Source organism: Lycorma delicatula, chromosome 5 (assembly GCF_047948215.1).
Source record: "Lycorma delicatula isolate Av1 chromosome 5, ASM4794821v1, whole genome shotgun sequence".
Taxonomy (NCBI): Eukaryota; Metazoa; Arthropoda; class Insecta; order Hemiptera; family Fulgoridae; genus Lycorma; species Lycorma delicatula.
The window spans coordinates 113,885,172-113,903,794 of NC_134459.1; the positions used below are offsets into that span (position 1 = coordinate 113,885,172).

Sequence of the window (18,623 nt, forward strand, 5' to 3'; positions counted from 1 at the left end):
TATAGATAGATAATACCGTGTCTGGCTCATTGGTTTATTATTTTAGATCTGGTTATTTCTAGTGTCCCATTCTCTGATTTCCCAAGTTTGTTGCAGATTTTGTTGTCTCTTTCTCTCTCTCTTTTTAATAAAAATTAAAAATCAAAACTTCTAAAATAAAAACAAAAACTTAAGCAAAGCAAAATCATATGCCAGCCATTTCACTGGATTTATTCTACTAACCATATTAAAAGATCAATTCTAAAAGATTTCAAAGTATGATAAGTTAAATTTAATTTAAAGATTTTTATTAAAATATAATTGGTTTAAAAATATTTTTAATATAAATTTATAAGTGAATAAGTGGTATGTTATCTATCATGAATTACAAGTTCATGATATTTTTATGATAATAATATGAAACATCCAGAACCACAACTGCTAAAACATTCATTAAGTGTATGTATATATATATATATATATATAAATGTATGCAGCTGATGATGCAAATCAAGTTCGCAAAAGCGCTTCTGTTTGTGTAATGAAATAAGGTGAGTCATACTATTTCAATTATTCTGTACTTAGAGTCAATCTATTAAATATAAATTAATTGGTGTTTGTATAGAGGAATATGCTTATCAAAAGAATTGCTTTTAAAAAAATAATATATATATATATATATAATGAATGAAGTTAAGCAGTTGAATGAATGTTTTAGCAGTTGTGTTCTGGATGTTTCATATTATTAAAAACCTTCACTGTTTACTGGATGCTTAAATTATTGTAAATTGTAGATTAATGTACCTAGTTATTTCTTACTATTTTTTGATTTTATTTTTTAGTACGACCAACTCAAGCATTAGAAGATGAAGAAAGATTGACATGCCGGTTAGAAAATGTTGAAAAACAACGTGATGAATTACAGACTGCACTAGAAGGATCACAAAATTTAGTGGAAGATCTTGCTTCTCAACTTAATGAAGCTAGATCTAAAGTATCAGAAGCTATAATGATGGTAGAAACAACTTTAGTTGAAAAACAACAAGCTCAATATCAGCTGGTGTTATGCAACAGTAATATTTATTTTTATTTAATTTATTATAAATCATTTAAAACATTCTATATGATAACTCTTATTTTTTTCTCTCATTAATTTAGTATGTTATCTCAGAAATATTTTTGATTCAAACTCAGTGATGTCTTTCTAATTGTTTCGTCTGTTTGGTACAAACCCTAAAAGTTTTAAATTAAGAAACCTTTATTAAAACTGAACAAATAATAAGTAACTTTAAACTTTCTTTCTGGATATTTCAGTTAAATTTGTGATATTATTAGTGCTAATTATGCTACATAAATGTTGATCAGGATTTGACAATCATTAGTTCAGTCTCAAAAAAATTCCAATTTTCAAACTAGTACAGACATATTTTTTTTAACCCAACCTTTTTTTTTTCTTTTATGAGTTAGCAGCTGACTGATTGACTTGATACTGTGTTCTCCATTCGTTTCTGTTCTTTGTTAATCTTTTAACCTCAAAATATTTACTGCACCCTATATCTTTAATTATCTGTTTTTTGGGTTTCAGTTTTTTCTTCATGTATAGTTTTTACCTCCTATGAGGTCCACTATTAAGATATTAATGAATATGTTAATAATTTTCTGCTAATATTCATTCTTGCCTTATATTTTGTAACAGTCTTACAAAATTCTCTGAACATGAGAGGATCTGTATTTAGGTTTTGTATTATCACTTTGTTGATATTTTTAGGCTTACTAGGTAGTTAGCCTAAAAATACTCTTTTTAGCAAGAGTATCTCTGCTTGTAATCAGACAGGAAAATTAATCTTAACATATCCAAATACATACCTACTTATTTTTTTATAGTGATAGTCCTTGTATTTTTAAAAATAATTAGCTCTGATTAACATTTTTCTTGAAATTTAAAAATTTTTTATTTACATTTGAAATTTAAAAAAAAAATTTACATATTTTTTTGGTCTATATATTACTAGTATTTCTTCCAGTATATATTGTTACTATTAATGTTTTTAATTTAAAAATAAAAAAATAAAAACTGTAATTTTAAATAACAGAACTTATTCCTCAATTGAAAAGATATTCTATCATGGATCTAAACTTACTCTACATTAAAATTTCATGTTTTCATTGATCTTTCAAAAATAGTAAAAAAATAATTTTATTTCAAAAATAGTTTTGTGCGTGTGTGTGTGTGTGTGTGTGTGTGTGTGTGTGCGCACATGCAAATTTTCCATTGATTAGAGCAGTGTTGGAAGTCATTTTCAGAAAGCATGTTCATGTTCTTCATTGCTTTGTTTTTCACAGCTTCAACTGTCTATTTTACCTTGGGGAACAGTAAAAATTCACATGGGACAAGGTTCGATGAATAGGGTGGATTTCCCGACACAGGGATTCCATGCTTGGCCTAAAACATTTTGATAGACAATATAGTATGGGCCAGGGCATTATCCTGAAGAAGAATCCATAACTTTTTCCACACTTCAAGTTTTCTCCTTACTCATTCATGGAGACTGGTTAGGACCTCAAGGTAATATTGCTGATTCACAGTTTGATCTTCAGGTACCCAATTTATGATCAAAACACTAATGTTTTTGTGCATCGTTGACATGGTAGGTCATCTGGACATGGGTCATGTTCAAGTATTTCTTGTCCCTCTTTGAATCGTTCAAAAACTTGAGTGCATGTATACTTCCTTTAACAAAGAATGATTTTCTGAGTTTTACAAGAAATTTCATATTAACGTATTGCTCTATTAAAACACTTAACATTTTTCCAATAGGCTGCAAATGAAAGGTCTGATATGAATGAAGGCCTCAACTAAGGAATTCACAGTGGCAGCAGCCACTGACTTGGCTATGTGCTGTTTGACCTTCACAAGTGTGCTGTATGTGATCAATCAGTCCAGTTATTTTTTAGCTACACCTCATTAAAGAATCAGAGTTATTATACTACCCTATCCTTTTTTTCTGTAGAGCACAAAACACAGGTCTTAATAATACTTGTGCTTAAATAGTTTCTTTCTGAATTATAGAAAACCTAAATTGTAATTTTTGTATTGTATTTATTTATACAGTATCTTTGTCTGTATGCTAATATTACTTCATATGTGTTAGTTACTTTTATAAATTAATATGGAATGTAACTTTCAGCTTGAATTTACGGCACTGATCCGATCAGTGCTTTACCAGGTTTCCCATGATTGATTTTTCTACACCTACCTATACTTGTATATTATGTATAATTTTAAACCAATCAGAGTAAATTTATTCTGATTAATCTGATAAATAAATTGTTTTATTTATTCACCAATATTAAAAGAGTTTTGTTTGTACTTTTATAGGTTCCCTTGGTGCTGAATACTTCACACATCTATACCTACTTAAAAACAAAAAAGGATTGTTGTTTTTGTATAATTGTATTATATATTATGTATAGAAACTAATTTTTAGGAACTTCTGCCTGATGCATGCATTACTGCCATACGAGCCATAGATTTTTATCTGTGTGTTATTTTCTTAAAAAATTTAAAAGAGCATTATTTAAAAGTAATAATGTTTCAGTTAAATTGGTTAGGAATGTAAATCTGATAATTATATTTTTGTTTTGTAGATGAATGCAGGAGACTACAGAAAGAACTAATGGACTTAATAGAAGAAGCAGGCTGTAAAGTAAAAAATGAAGTGGATGCTGTGAAAAAAAATTTTGAAAAACAATTGATGGATGCTGAATTGCAAGTTAATGCCTTAGAAAAAGTAGGTGTATATAATATGTGAAAAATATTCTAATTGTTTCAGTAAATACTCTCAAGCTAAATTAGTCATTTTATTATTTCTTTATGTTTAGGATTAGATGAATTTTGCAGTGTGTGGAAAATGACATGCATTACCTGGATTTGAACCCAAAACTGGTCAGTTAAAGGCAGAAATGCTTACACACTGCATGGCAGTCAACTGACCGTGGTGGCACAGTTATGTAATTTGGTATTATGCTATTGAAAAAAAGCAAGCTCTCTCTCTGTCCCTTTCTCTGCCTTTCTCTCTCTTTTTTTTTCTCTCTCTGTCTGTCTGTGTGTCACTCTCTCTCTGTCTGTCTCTTTTTCTGTTTCTCTCTGTGTCTGTCTCTCTGTTTCTCTCTCTCTGTCTTTCACTCTCCCTTTTTGTCTTATATATATATATATGTATATTTAGTTCTTTTATACACATCTATGTATGTTTAGATGATAATTGGATGAAACTAGGATTTGTCTAGATCATTTTATTAGTAGAAGATGGAACGACTGGTGGATCTTATTGAAGATTCTGGTGTTCTGTTTAATAACAGATAATTTAGTGATACTCCACCTCAAATTACTTTCTGTGACCATCAAGGCAGCAGTAGCATTATTGATCTATAAAAATTTTATTTAATGAGGGTGATGTAACTACTCAGATCACCCTCAGTGTTTGATAACTATGTTCTTTGGGAGACACTCCCAAAGAACATAGTTAACACTCCCAGTGTACCCAATGACATTGAGAGTGTAAACTGTGAATGAAACTCCCAATGACATTGGGAGTGAAGACAATGAAAATAATAATTTTAGTTATGCCTGTAAAAATGATATTGATTTAAGTATCCTTAGCACATTTATAGTGATCTTGTGCTATAATTTTGAATTTAATAAACATATAGACATGCTTGATGAAATATTTTATGAAGTTTCTATACCACATTTGAATAAAGATGAAATAAATGCAGTGTAAAGATTTAAAAATTACAATAAGAAGTGGTTTAGTAGAGAGTATTAAATACAAAACGTAAGTTATGATTATCTATAAATTAGCTTCCCAAAATTTGTTTTAAGAAGAATTTTTGATAGAATAGATGTTTGAAAACAAGAGGTATAAAAATGTAGTAAATAAATCTAAAAAAGGATTTCTTAAAAAAAAAAAATAGCAAATATCTTACATAATCTTTGGTCTACCATTAAAAATTTTTGAAAAAAGTGGCTTAGAGAATGTAATTTTATCAAAGTAATGGAAAGATTACTCTTGTTACCACCAAAGATTGTGTCAGAAGATCTTTTCTTTCATATTATAATTCATTTCTTGATTCAGAAATTATGTTGAAAGAATTTGTATGTGCTGTAAAGGAATAAAGCATTTGGCTAAAATTTGATTTCAAATAAATATTAAAAAAAAAAAGAAGTGAATTATCATTAGTCTTTACAATAAATATTTTTTAACGAAATCTGGTTTGAATAATTTTTTCCCACAAATTAGATCAAAGTCAAAATGTTCATGCTGCACAAAAAGGCTTTAAATTAGATCCAAAAAGTTACTGAGCAATTTCCATTTTGAATATATTTAATAATATAATTTACTCCAGCCTAATGAATTGGGTAAGGAAAAAATTAATACCTGACATGTAAGAAGGGTTTAGAAAAGGGTTTTGTGACAATATCTATATGAAAGGATCAGTTTTTTTGGTTGTGATGTATTCCTGCTGTTTATAATAATTGAAGAAGCCGTCAAACATTTTTCAGTGTTTTTTTGTCTTAAATAAAAAAAATTATTCCTTTAATTTTTATGATATTTGGAAAAAAGTTAAATAAGAACTGTTGTAACATTACTTTACAACAGTTCATATTTAACTTTTCTAATAAAAGATAAATATAAGATTTTCTGATAAAGATAAGTATTTTTATGATTTAGGAAAGAAACAAAAAAATTAATCAGCTGGAAAAACAGCAAGGAGAAATAACAAAACTGGAAATAGAGTTAGAAGAAATAAAACGTAAAAGTGTTTCACCGCGTAAATTACAAGCAATATCTGATCAGTTGACTGGTGCTGAAAAAAGAGTGATTGAACTTATGACTGAAAACAAAAGTTTAACTGAAATAATTATGCAGAATCAGCACAGGTAAAAAATATATCTATATTAATTACTAAGTTTGGTAGATGTGTTGTTCCTTTTTATCAGTGAATTATTGTATTTTTTAATGAAATCATTGATGATTGTGATTGTGATGTGAAACTTTTGAAAAAAATGTATAATATTATTTGATTACTAAAGTGTGCTTCTACATCTTTGAAAGCTTTCGTGCAACTTCTTTAACAGTTTGTTACATATGTTGCTGTTGATGAAGTATCAGTTTTGAAGTGGTTAGGGAATCCTCTTTAGTATGTGGGTGAATGAGATATTCATACACGTTGTGTTTTTTCAAATAATTTGAAGATATTATAAATTTAGTACATTTCTCAAATGGATATTATTCAAGCATGTTCTTGAATTTATCACTTTTGTATACTCTTCATTAAAGTTTATATGATGTAGTCTTTGTATGTGTGTTACTTTTTAGAAGTGATTTATAAGGCAGTCCTTTTTGATGTCAATGTTTGTTTGTTCTTTTTATCTTTTATTGATATGTGATGCATGCATCTGTTGTGCTTAATGTAATACTTGTATCTGATGTGGTCAGATTGTATTTGTTACAATCAATGCAGATTTATTAGTGTGTTCCTGGATTTTGTGTTTTATCAGCGAATGTTATTTTAACAACACAGCCACCTTACCCACAAGTAGTATAATCTTATGTATTTTGTTTGTGGTTTTGTTAGTGAAATAGCAATCTTCTTTCCTTGAAGTTTGGCAGTTTTATGCAAATTTTGTTAATTTATGCAAGGGTTATTTAAGACTGTGTGTATTTATTTATTTTTTTCATACAATGGTTGTCCCTTAAGTGTGGTTGTGTAACCAACCACCCATATTAAACATAAATGTTAGATGTTAAATTATATAGAATTCTCCATAGGTATTACAGATAAAGCAGTATGTGACATGAAAAAGCTGCATGTTTCCACTCTGTGTTTGTTGATTATGGGTTGTGTGGTTTTTTATTTCAGATACTGTAAGATCTAGAAAGTTTAGCTACCAGTTTGTATTTGCACTCTGATGAACTGAGTATTGAGACATGATTTATTGAAGAGTGTGAGAACTGAATGTCAGTCTCATTTCTAACAAATCACAGAGGCAGTGTTAATGATTATTATCTAAAATGAGTGTTTTTGTTGCTTTTTTTCAAATAATCAGTCTGATTATTTTAAAATGCTTATTTAAACTATGAGCAAATACAAATTGAATATAACATTTTAAGGTAATTAAAATTACTGATTCAGGTGTTGCAGCCAACCCATAATGGAGAATCTATAATCACATTACCATATCAAAAAAGACAACATCCATTTGGAAATTATTTTAATGAAGGATTTTTAATATCTAAAGTCAAGACCGTTTCATTGTAAAAGTTTTTTCTGAAAACTATTTTTTTATGCCACTCCGTATAGCCACTTATTAACAGAATTTTTAAGTTTGTCACCCGCAAACTGCTTACCACTCAAAAATTCTTTCAATTTCCCAAACAAATTGTAATTAGAAGGAGCTATAGTCCAAACTATAGAATGGTATAGTCCAAACTATATGGTGAGTGATAATAAATTTCCCATCCAAATGTTCTCAGTAAATCATGTGCTGGACCCACAACATGTGTGCGTGCATTATCATACAGCAGGACAATGCTGTCAGTTAGCTGTCCACAACACCGATTTTGAATGACGTGTTATAACTTTAGGTAGAATTTCACAGTAGGCTTTTGTATTTATAGTCATTCTACATGGCATAAAATCAATCAGCAGTATGCCAAACTGATCCCAAAAGACTAGTGGCCATCAATTTGTGTCCAAATGGCTGCAGCTTGATCTTTGTTGGTTTGGTTGGTGATTGAGGATGACACCATTCACTTGACTGCCATTTTCTCTCTTGCGTATAATATGAAATCCATGTTTCATTGCGGGTAACAATTGAATTAAGGAACTCGTCACCTTTTTCTGTGTAGCGCATCAACAATTCCAAAGCAGATCCCATTCGGATTTTTTTTATCCCTTGTATATAATATCCAGTGTTGTCTTAGAAAGAACTACTATTAGAAAGTAGCAGTTCTTTCTAAGACAACATTGGATCAGAAAGATTTGAAAAATCTCTAAGATGTTTTTAAATTTCATAATACTCAATTATCTCACTAGATTAAACATTAATAAATTAAACAGATAAAGTTAATCAAATGATTAACGAATAATGTTAATCTCTTAACGTAAATCTTTCATTTAAATCTACTCATTTATGTAGCCCTTTTTTGTGACAGTATTTGTACTATAATTGTTTTCACTCTTATTTATCTTTTTTAATGGATACAACTTTTTTTCAATATTCAACTAATACTTTGTGAGCTGGTAAACTGTTTTTTTATCATTTATGTACATGTTCTTATCTATTATCCTCAGTATTTAAAAAAAATTAAATTTGAATAATATTTAATGGGAAATTTAAAATAAAAATACAAGAGATATCATTTTTACAAGAAGTATAAAAATAATTTTCTAAAATAGATAAGAAAATGCACATAAATGATAAAAAAAATTATTAGTTCACAAAGTATCAGTTGATTGTTGAAAGATTGTATCAGTTGAAAGATAGATAGAGTGAAAATAATTACAATATAAATACTGTCACATAAAAGGACTACATAAATGAGTATTATGAAATTTAAATGAGAGATTTATGCTTGTGAGATTGTTAGTTTACTTTTTGATTTGTTTTGACATGTTTTTTTGATGTTCATTTGCTATTTCTATTGTGTCCATTAAAAGCTGATGCTACATTCAACTGACTTTTTTACCATCTAAACATAAAATAATCATAAACTAGTTTTATTTTGTATTTCCTTAAAATATTACCAAACATCAAATTCTTTTTTAAATTAATTGTTCTATTACAGATTTGAATCTGAGCTCAGTAAATGTGGTATGGAAAGAAGATTTTTAGAGCAGCAAGTGTTAAAATTACAATCAAATTTAAGTGAAACTGGACAAAATCTTGAAAGAGCAGTGGAACATTGCAATCAGTTATCTGACCATCTTAATAAACTGAGTAGTGAATTAATATTAGAAAGGTTAGTTATCTTAACTGAAAAATTTTTTAAAATAACTTAAATTACAAAAAAAAAAAAATAACAATCTTAAGAATTACAAGTTTTTAAGTTTGTTAACTTTTGCTGGTAATTTCTCGCCATTTGGAAGGGTTTTTCTTTAAAATATAACAAATGGCAGATATATTTGCCATTTATATGCCAACGAATGCACATTGCTGTATGTTACAACTGTAAGCGTGTATGTGAACAATTTTATCCCTGATTTCATTACTTATTGAATCTGGTATGTTAACTGAACTGGGGCTTCTTTCTTAAGTAATTGAATTATGTGGATCTGATGTAAATTATTAGGTTTATTTTGCAGGGTCTGATCTGTCTATGGAATTGCAGTTTCTTGAATAGCAGGCATTTTATTTCATAGCCAATGAATTACATAGTACTGTATTTTCTCTAACCTATTGTATCTTGTACAATAAAGTTTTTAGTTGTCAAAAACTAAAAACTTTTTTAGTTTTTGACAACAAATGAATGATTCATATCCAGACTTTTGTGTTTGTGTATAAATTTGGCCTTTATAAATTTAGTACGTTTTTTCTCAGTATGCTTTATTGTGTGTGTGTATGCATTATTTATTTGCAGCAGTTTTCAGTAATTATAATTTGACAGCACTATACTAAAAGTATGTCTTCTGAAGTGAAATTGTTCCACTCTTGATTAAACTTCAGTCATGGATAACAACTTTTTTATAAAATGTATCTTCCATATTAAGTTTACTATCTTCATTTCAGTATTTACCATATAGTAGAAAATAGTATTCAAAGAACCCTTTTTCCTTGGTTTGTGGAATTGTCAATCATTAAAATATGTTGTAAGCAATTGAAACAAATGTACCCATAGAATTACTGTTACTACAATTTAATCATCATATGTGATAAAATTCATTATATCTGGGTCATTTATTTTTTACAGAGATGCAAAAGAATGTGACAGTTCAGAGTTAATTAAACAGCTTCAACTCACAAAAATTCAAAGCAGCTCAGCAATGCAAGAATTGAAGAGATTTGTCAATGCTCATAACAGTATTACATCCAAGTAAATATTCACTTTTTTCTTCAGTTCAGAGTTTATGTATGTGTTTTATTATAAATAACATGGAAATTGTAGATTGCAAGGAAGATCTGCATTTTAATTAATTTCAATTTTCCTGAAAAAGTTATTACTTTAATGAAAAAAGTTAATTTTTTTTTTAATTTTTACCTGATCATTTGGAAGATTATTTCAGATAAATATAGTCTGTGTTTCAGTTTGGAGCTATGTTTAGCATTTAAGGAATAGAGCTCTATCCCCTCATCATGGGGGAACTTTCTTAATTATAAATTTTGTACTATTTTTGTCTATCAAATGTAAAGCTCTTTATATCTTATCAGCAAAAAAAACTATATTTGTTACAGCCAACAGATAAATATATTATTAATAGTAGTATCTCTTTAATTATTATAAATCAGGTCACTGTGAAACTAAAAGTTAGTAAAATTTTATTTTTCTAAACCAATTAGGAGATAGGTGTTCAGATAAATGAAAAAGCTGAACAAATGGTGTATTTTATTCTAAATTAAATCCTCTTCGAATAATAAATCAAATATCATTTGTTAATATTATACCATTTTCTTATTTTTTTCTTAGCTTTCTTATAACTTTTGTATTAGCAGAGATCTTGTTGATAATAACTATTTGGGTTTTCATATATTGAAAGAAACTAAAAGAGTCTATTTTGTAAAATGTTTTTGGCTAAAGTTATTTTTTCCTGTGGGGGGAGAAATGGCACTATTTGTTAATTTGGTTTTACTTGCAGTACTTTGTAAATATAAAAAAAACGTTACTTATGAATAGGGTGTATGTGTTAAACAGTGTACTAAATTTTTTTCTTTAGTAATATTTAACACACTTTGTTTATCTTGCTGTGCATTAATCTTGTAAATTAAATGAAGATTCATTTATGCCCTTAATGTAAAAATTTGTTTTAAAACTTTTCAGTTTCAATTTCTGTATTCATATCTTTTTATTATTAACTTTGTTTTACTTTTATTTACTTTCAGATTGGATTTCTTTTCTAATAGTAATTCCATAGTATATTTTAATTGTCTTTACTTGTTACTCATTCTTACTTAAGTAAAATTATCAATAAAGCAAATTTTTTTATCCGTGGGACTGGTTATAACATTTTTGTTTTAAAAAAAAAATGTTGTTGCTTCTTGTAAAAATAAAAAATAAAAGGGGATAGGTGTCTGCTTGTGATATGTCTTCTACAATTTGATTTTGAAATCTTTTCAAAAATATTGTGTAAGACTGATTTCTTCCTATCTGTTCTTGCCTGTTTCGATTTTAGAGTGTTGCAATTAATAGCATGTACACTGTACAAAATTTGAAAAGTATAAATTGAAAAGGCCTGATTCATTTTTGATCTTGTCTCTAGTTTAATAACTAATCTTCTTATGTATGAAGTTTTTATTAACATTACATTAGAAAATTGATAAAAAATGTTTTGCAAACAAATTTTTTTCAGATAACCTTGAAAATAATTTTTTTCTTCTTTAATATTTTTCTAGGCCAAGTATCATATTATTAGGTACTAGGACAGTAGTAAAGTTAGTTATTTTTATGTGGATTTGAATACTAGATTGTGGATATTGGTGTTCTTTGGTGGTTGGATTTCAATTAACCACACATCTCAGGAATGGTTGAACTGAGACTGTATTAGGATATCATCCTCATTCATTCTCTGAAGTATTATCTGAAAGGTAATTACCGGAGGCTAAACAGAAAAAAGAAAGAAGGTACTAGTACAAGTATTATTCTAGGTTAGGTATTGATAAGTTCCATCAACCTAGAAAATTATCTTTAGATTAATTCAACAAATAAGAATTGATTTGTCTTCTTGTTAGTATGGTAAAGGAATAGAGCAGATTTTCTGTCATATACTTTACCCATTAACTGCCACATTCCTAAGGTTTTTTGTTTTATAGTTTGTGTCGTGAGTGAAATCTTTTGTAAATTAAATTCAACTGGTTTGTTCAAAAGAGTCACCATTTCAGATTTAAAGTGTGGAATTTGAGATAAAACAACATTGAAAAGTTGCAATTCTTGAGATTAAGTGGCAGAGTATATTAAGGAACCAGTATGATTTCTAAATTACTAAAATTATACTTTTTTTTTGTCCTTTCATGGATTTTCACTGAACTTATTGTTGGTAATTTGTGGTATATGTATGTATAACCAAGTGAAGGTAAGTAAATGATACCTGTATGAAGAATCAGCTGAAATAATATTACTTCTATTCATAAATTATTTTCTGCAAAATTCCCTTAACTACAAATATTGATATTAAATTTTCACATCCTTAAATAACCAGAAGCTAGATTGTTATATCTGTTTTATACTGAACATTTTATGTACATTGAAATCAATAAAATAAGACTGTGTGTGATGTAAGTTTTGTATGCGCATGCATGCTTGCAGTCGTGCACAAAAGTTTGTAATTTTTTACAAATTACAGGTGGAAAGATGAGTATGCTACATTAACAATGAAATTTAATGATCGAATGAAAGAATTAAAAATTGAAAATAGATTGGAAAAGAAACGTTATAAAAGACTTCTAAAACAATTAGGATCTTCTCACACTCTAGAAAGGTAAGTTTTTGTTTTATATTAACTATTTATTATAAAATAAGGATTTTTCATATACTGTTATGCCTACATGTGACTTCCAGAAGATTAGTGCATGAAAAATGCTGTACTTGATTGTGGGACTCAAATCCAAAACAACTGAATGATAGTCAGAGATGCTACCACTCTGGTTATGAAGATTGATGGAGTAAAGTATGTAAAGAAATCAGGTAATTACTATAGTAGTAATACTATATATTATATTTATATATATATATATATAATATATATATATATTGTTTTTCCAAAATTAATCCTTTAAAGATCTATATCATCTCTGCACTAATAATTTAAACGTGTAATATAAATCAACTTAATCCATCCAAGTATAGAAATAAGAAAACGCTTACCTTATTTTATTATTTTTATTTTCTTTATAATTTTGACAATAGTACTTTTGCAGGATCCCGCATCTTCAGTCATGTATAAAATTTGTCTACAATTACATATTAAACACAAAATATTAAAAGATTAAAGTTACATATACGTATGCAAAGGCATATGAAGTCATAAGTAAACTAAAATAAAAACATATAGTAATCTGTATGTGGTTAGCTAAATACTAATACTATGCTGTTTAAATAAATGAAAATTTCATATATTATCAAGGAAGGTGCTGCTATCTATTGCTGCTTTCATGAGTATATCTCTCTCAAAATCTGTTTGTAGGTTGATTAAGTTAAATCTTTGGTTATATTTATATATATAATATTTTTCTAAAATATTAAAATTTTTATTTATATTTACTTTTTTAATTTCCAATATTTCCAAATTACTATTGACATCAGAAATAGAATGTTTATTGTTTTAAGGTAATCCGCAACATTAGAAAAGCCCAATTTTTATTTTTATAACTAAAATATTTGTAAAATCTGGCTTTAAATAATCTTATAAACTTCACATAAATTGTATAAATCAGTATTATTATTGTTTTTTAAATATTTTATTATGTGGTTGTTAGTTTTATATGCAGGTATAAATTTATCCCTGTGATAAACTTTGTTTATATTTTCAACAATACTATTGGTCTATTAATATTTTAAGTAAACATTATCAACCTTCCTATGTGTTATGTATTGTTTTTAAAGTTGTTGTACTATATCCATTTTGAATTGTAATTTGTTTTATAGTATTTATTTCTCTTTATTATTTATGTTTAATGGGTAGGCTCTATTAATAATATTTGAATATATCTTAATTTTATGAAAAAGGAAATGCAGTTTAACCCCACTATAACGCGGTTATTGGGAGACTTATATTTCTTCTTTATAATATAAGACTTTACACTTTGTAAATGCAATAAATGATGATCATCACTATCACTTTGTTGCTTCATCCATGTTATTACATTATTTATATTTTCCAGAACATATTTCATTGAGGGTGTAGACCTCTCCGTAACAGCGACCTCTGTAACACCTTCCCCTTCTTCCTCCGACAAATTATTGTTAAGTTGTAGAATGGAATTTATATTTTCTTTGTCAATCATGTAATGGGCAATGGGTGTTTGATTGTCTTCTTGAACCCACTCATTGAGATCACTTACAGACAATTCTTGCCCAGTTGAATTTGACAATTCTAGTGCATGTTCACCAGTAAAAATATGAACATTTCCTGTTTCAATGCCCTTCTGGTGTTACTCTGTGACAATACTGAACAACAATTTTTAATTTAATAAAATTTACGTTACCCATGCATATTCCTATTCCTATCCCTATTCCTGCACTGTATGTGCTGGAATAGCATGGGCTATTAAATGCGTAAATAAGCTTTAAATGCCTGAATAACTTCTCAGTCTAATGGTTGGATCAAAGATATGGTGTTCTTGGGTAAAAACATTGCAATTATTTTCCCATCTTTAGATTTCAGCAAGTCAGTAAGCGGTTGAGCAGGGCAATTGTCAAGAAGTAATAAAGCTTTTACTTTCAATTTTCAAACTTGTAAATAATTTCTAACACAAGGCACAAATTTGCTGTTAAACCATGTTAAAAAAATATTACACATCATCCAAGCATTTTTACTATTTTTAAAAATAACCCGTAACGAATTCATATTAATGTGTTTAAAGCAACATGGGCTGGCATACTTGCCAATGATCAACAACTTTAATTTATGATTTCCTGACTTATTGGCACACAAAAGAAAAGTTACCTTTTCTTTGTTCATTTTCATACACTCATCTGAACGTTAACATCACCGAGTCTAACCTTTTTGCGATCAAGTCAGAGTGTTTCATTTACCGAATCAATAAAAGAACGCAATTTATCTTCTTCTTTGATCCAACCATGTATAGTACCTTCAAGCACACCGAATTCCTGGAATAAACTGGCTTTTGAACGATCTGCCTTAACCTTTTCAATAATTTCTTATTTTTCTGATTTTTGTTTAGACGACATGTTAGGCAAATATGAATGAAAACAAACACTACAAAATCTATTAACCTACATAATAAAACTTAACGATATTGATAAACACAGTTAAAGCAGTTTGGAATAAACTATAATATGTAATAACATTCTGATACTGTATACTGTGTCTTGTACAGGTAGCATATTAATGGTCTTATCGCTATTACAGGAAATGTGTCATGTGCAGTATATCATAAGAATTTCTCCTATTACTGGATTAGAAGTATCTATATTAGAAATATACTTAGATTATTGTATTAGAATTATAAATATTAGAAGTGTTACTGTGTCTAGTTTTATTGAATCATGTTTTTGGGAATTCCAGGTCTTTAAATTTGGTCGTGACTAATTGACAGATGTTATATTAGAAGCATATTGCTGACTATTTCAAAGGATTTATGGTGGGTTTTACAGTGATGTGGAATACAGTGGTAGGGTGACTAGCGTTTCTTCATCCTATTTTATTTTTTAGATATTCTGATATTTTTTGGGGGACAGGTTATAATCTACATTATATCCGTATCTTAGGTATATTGTGCCATGTTATAGCGGAGCTGTACTGTATAAATAAAAATTTAGATATTTTAGAAAAATGTATCTATAAATATAAGCAAAGATTCAACTTAATCAATCTGCAGACAGATTATACTCATAAAAGCTGCAATAGATAGCAGCACCTTCCTTGATAATAAATGAAATTTTCATTTATTTAAATAGCACAGTATAAATATGTAGCTTCATATTTTACGCTTTTTCATTGTATAAGTAACACAGCATGATAATTCAACATATATTACGAGAGTATAATTATAAAATAATTTTTTAATAAAGGGATTACTATATTATTTTCTTAAATTATGTAAAACAATAAATATGAGATGTGGTTCAAAAGTAAGGGCCGATCAGTAACAAAATGAGAACAGTTGAAAATTAAAAAAATTATTAATGGTTTCACATAACTTACATATTTACTTTATTCTTCTACATAATCACAATTTCATTCCAAACAATTTTTATATCATGAAACAAACTTTTTCAAACCCACTACATAAAATTCTGCTGCCTGGGCTGCCTGATTGTAGCCACTTATGCAGCAAACTTTTCAACTCTTCACTTTCTTTGAATTGTGAAGTGCAAGTCAGTTTTTGAGCTGAAAGAAGAGATGGTAGTTTCTGGACTCATGATCAGGACTATAGAAAAATGATAAAAAAATTTCCCATCTGAATTTTTGAATTGCTTCTTCTGGTGTGCATGTAGCCATGTGTGAATATGTGAAGAATATCAAACATATGAAGAAAATAAAAAACAAAAAACAAGTAATTATATCCCGTTATAAGTGTTATAGAACACTAATGTTCAATGAACCTGAAAAATATATAAAAATACAACCAAAAAATAAATAGTTTTGTAATTTAAGAAGTGTAAATATTTTTGGGTTAAAAACTGCTTGGGTATTTTATAAAAATTTGTTTAAAACACTTACCAGTTCCATATAATATCTTTATATTCCTTTTTGTCCTTCTTTCTTGTTGTCTTATTCAGGTTGCTATTTATGTCAGTGTGTGTTTTTTTTTGTTATCTTTGTTTGCTTTGAAAATAACAAAGAAAGTTAATTTATAATTTTCAAAGCTAAACATGAGATATATACAATACAGTATGTAGAATTATAAAAAACTTCATTGATAGAGTAATCCATTAATTTTCAGATTAAACTATAGTGGTAAATATTATTGGACTGGGATTGATTCATCATTTGGACCTGTAGTCAGAGACTACAGGTCTAAATACTACTCTGTATTTAGACTAGTCACATAGGCACTGTATGTGACTAGTCTGAATAACCAAATCAATCTTTCCAAAAATGAAACAAAACACAAAAGATAAGTTAGCATTACAAGCAAATTTTGTATAAGTACATAACAATGAAGTTCTCAACATGCTTGAAATATTTACATAGAAGTTAAATTTAATGACAAAATGTTAAATGTTTACAAAAAAAAGCATAAAACACTTTACAAATTAAACATATTATCTACCTTGTTATAGGGATTTTCTAATGACTTTAAAACGGGTGCCATTAATAAAATCTCAGTGTTCGCCATTGTAGTAGGCGTTATTTACAGCATTTAAAATACCTTAAGAACAGTTCTTTATTAATTAGATTTTTTTTAATTTTCATGAAATAAAAATGACAATAAAATTATATTTCATATAATATAAAATTATATTTCATATAATATGAAATAAAATTGGATGAAAATGACAATTCTTAAATAGAGTATATGTAAAAATTATCAAACTGATTGGAGCATTTTGTTATAGCTTCATATTATGAAAGATTTTCATGAAAATTTCAAGAGTTGGTGAAATTTCAATAATTTATTAATTAAAAATTGTGATATTTCAGGTATGAGATATGCAAATGAATGAAATTGTCATCATTTACCATATATTTTACAAACCATCAATATTGAATGAAAAATGTTGTTACTTGTAGATATGAAGAAATGTACTTGTTAAAATGACAAAATTGAACATTTTATTTTGTGACTAGCTGCATATTACAAAAGATTTAAATGAAAATTGATGCAAAAATATGATGTTTAATAAAATTATTAATTAAATTGTAATATTTCAGGTTTGATAAAATTAATGATGGTGATTCTTTTACTGATAGTAAAACTATACCTGATGATTCCAGTGAAGAAGAATTAAAAGAAACTTGTATTAATCCTTTTAATTTTGATAGTGAGAAGTGAAATAGTTAATTTTATATTCATTCATGTAAATTTACATTGATACTTGAGTTGTCAAATTATTTAAAAAAACATTGTATTGTGCGTTGTGGTATGTTTTTATATTGTGCAATTTTAATCTATGAATAAATTAAAATTATTTTGTACACAAATTATGTTAGCCATTTATTTATAAACACATTGTTGTACTTGTTCATAAATTTTAATGAGGAAGATAAAAAATAACATGTAATAAAGTAATACTACAAAATAATAGAAATAAAACTCACTGTAAATTACAAGAATACAGTTGGCATAATATATGAAATTCACACATTGACTACACTTAACGACATTTGTAAATACAGCCACCCCAAAAGATAACTTATTTGTTAATAAAGGAACGAACACTAGCTTTGCCTAGCTATGCTGATTGTATCATGACAATAAATTTTGTGCAATTAGTATGTGTACTTTATAATTTTTTGTATTTTTATACTCATACTCTATTGTTTTGATTTAAAACAAAAAAAAGTTTTATCCTTAACATATATAATTTTTTATAAATTTGTGCCGTTTGCTTATTTTTGCTAGGTTGTTTAGCAAAGTTAGAATAGAGGTATTGTGGAAATTAGCCTAAAAATGAAAACCATTAATGAACTCTCAGTATTAATTTAATATACCTCTTTGTGAAATATTTACTTTTGTTTATCTGTTGCCTAGTAGACTAAGTACAGAAAGAATAAGTTAACCTTCAACTGGAAACATCTGT

At 27.7% G+C, this 18,623-nt stretch overlaps 1 protein-coding gene across 2 annotated transcripts in view; it reads left to right on the top strand.

The window, feature by feature from the left end:
- Positions 1 to 18,028, top strand: part of LOC142325310 (sodium channel and clathrin linker 1-like) — a 42,199-nt gene extending 24,171 nt beyond the window's left edge. The window contains exons 4-11 of one of the 2 annotated variants that reach the window (XM_075366893.1): positions 822 to 1,052; positions 3,628 to 3,770; positions 5,712 to 5,920; positions 8,832 to 9,005; positions 9,954 to 10,076; positions 12,538 to 12,672; positions 15,442 to 15,517; positions 17,755 to 17,875. In XM_075366893.1, the coding sequence (XP_075223008.1) occupies positions 822 to 1,052; positions 3,628 to 3,770; positions 5,712 to 5,920; positions 8,832 to 9,005; positions 9,954 to 10,076; positions 12,538 to 12,672; positions 15,442 to 15,469 (1,043 nt within the window). In that variant the 3' untranslated portion in view covers positions 15,470 to 15,517; positions 17,755 to 17,875. Of the gene's footprint in view, positions 1 to 821; positions 1,053 to 3,627; positions 3,771 to 5,711; positions 5,921 to 8,831; positions 9,006 to 9,953; positions 10,077 to 12,537; positions 12,673 to 15,441; positions 15,518 to 17,754 lie in introns of both variants that reach the window. The other variant, XM_075366892.1, reaches the window with a different exon arrangement.
- Positions 18,029 to 18,623: the final 595 nt, after the last annotated feature.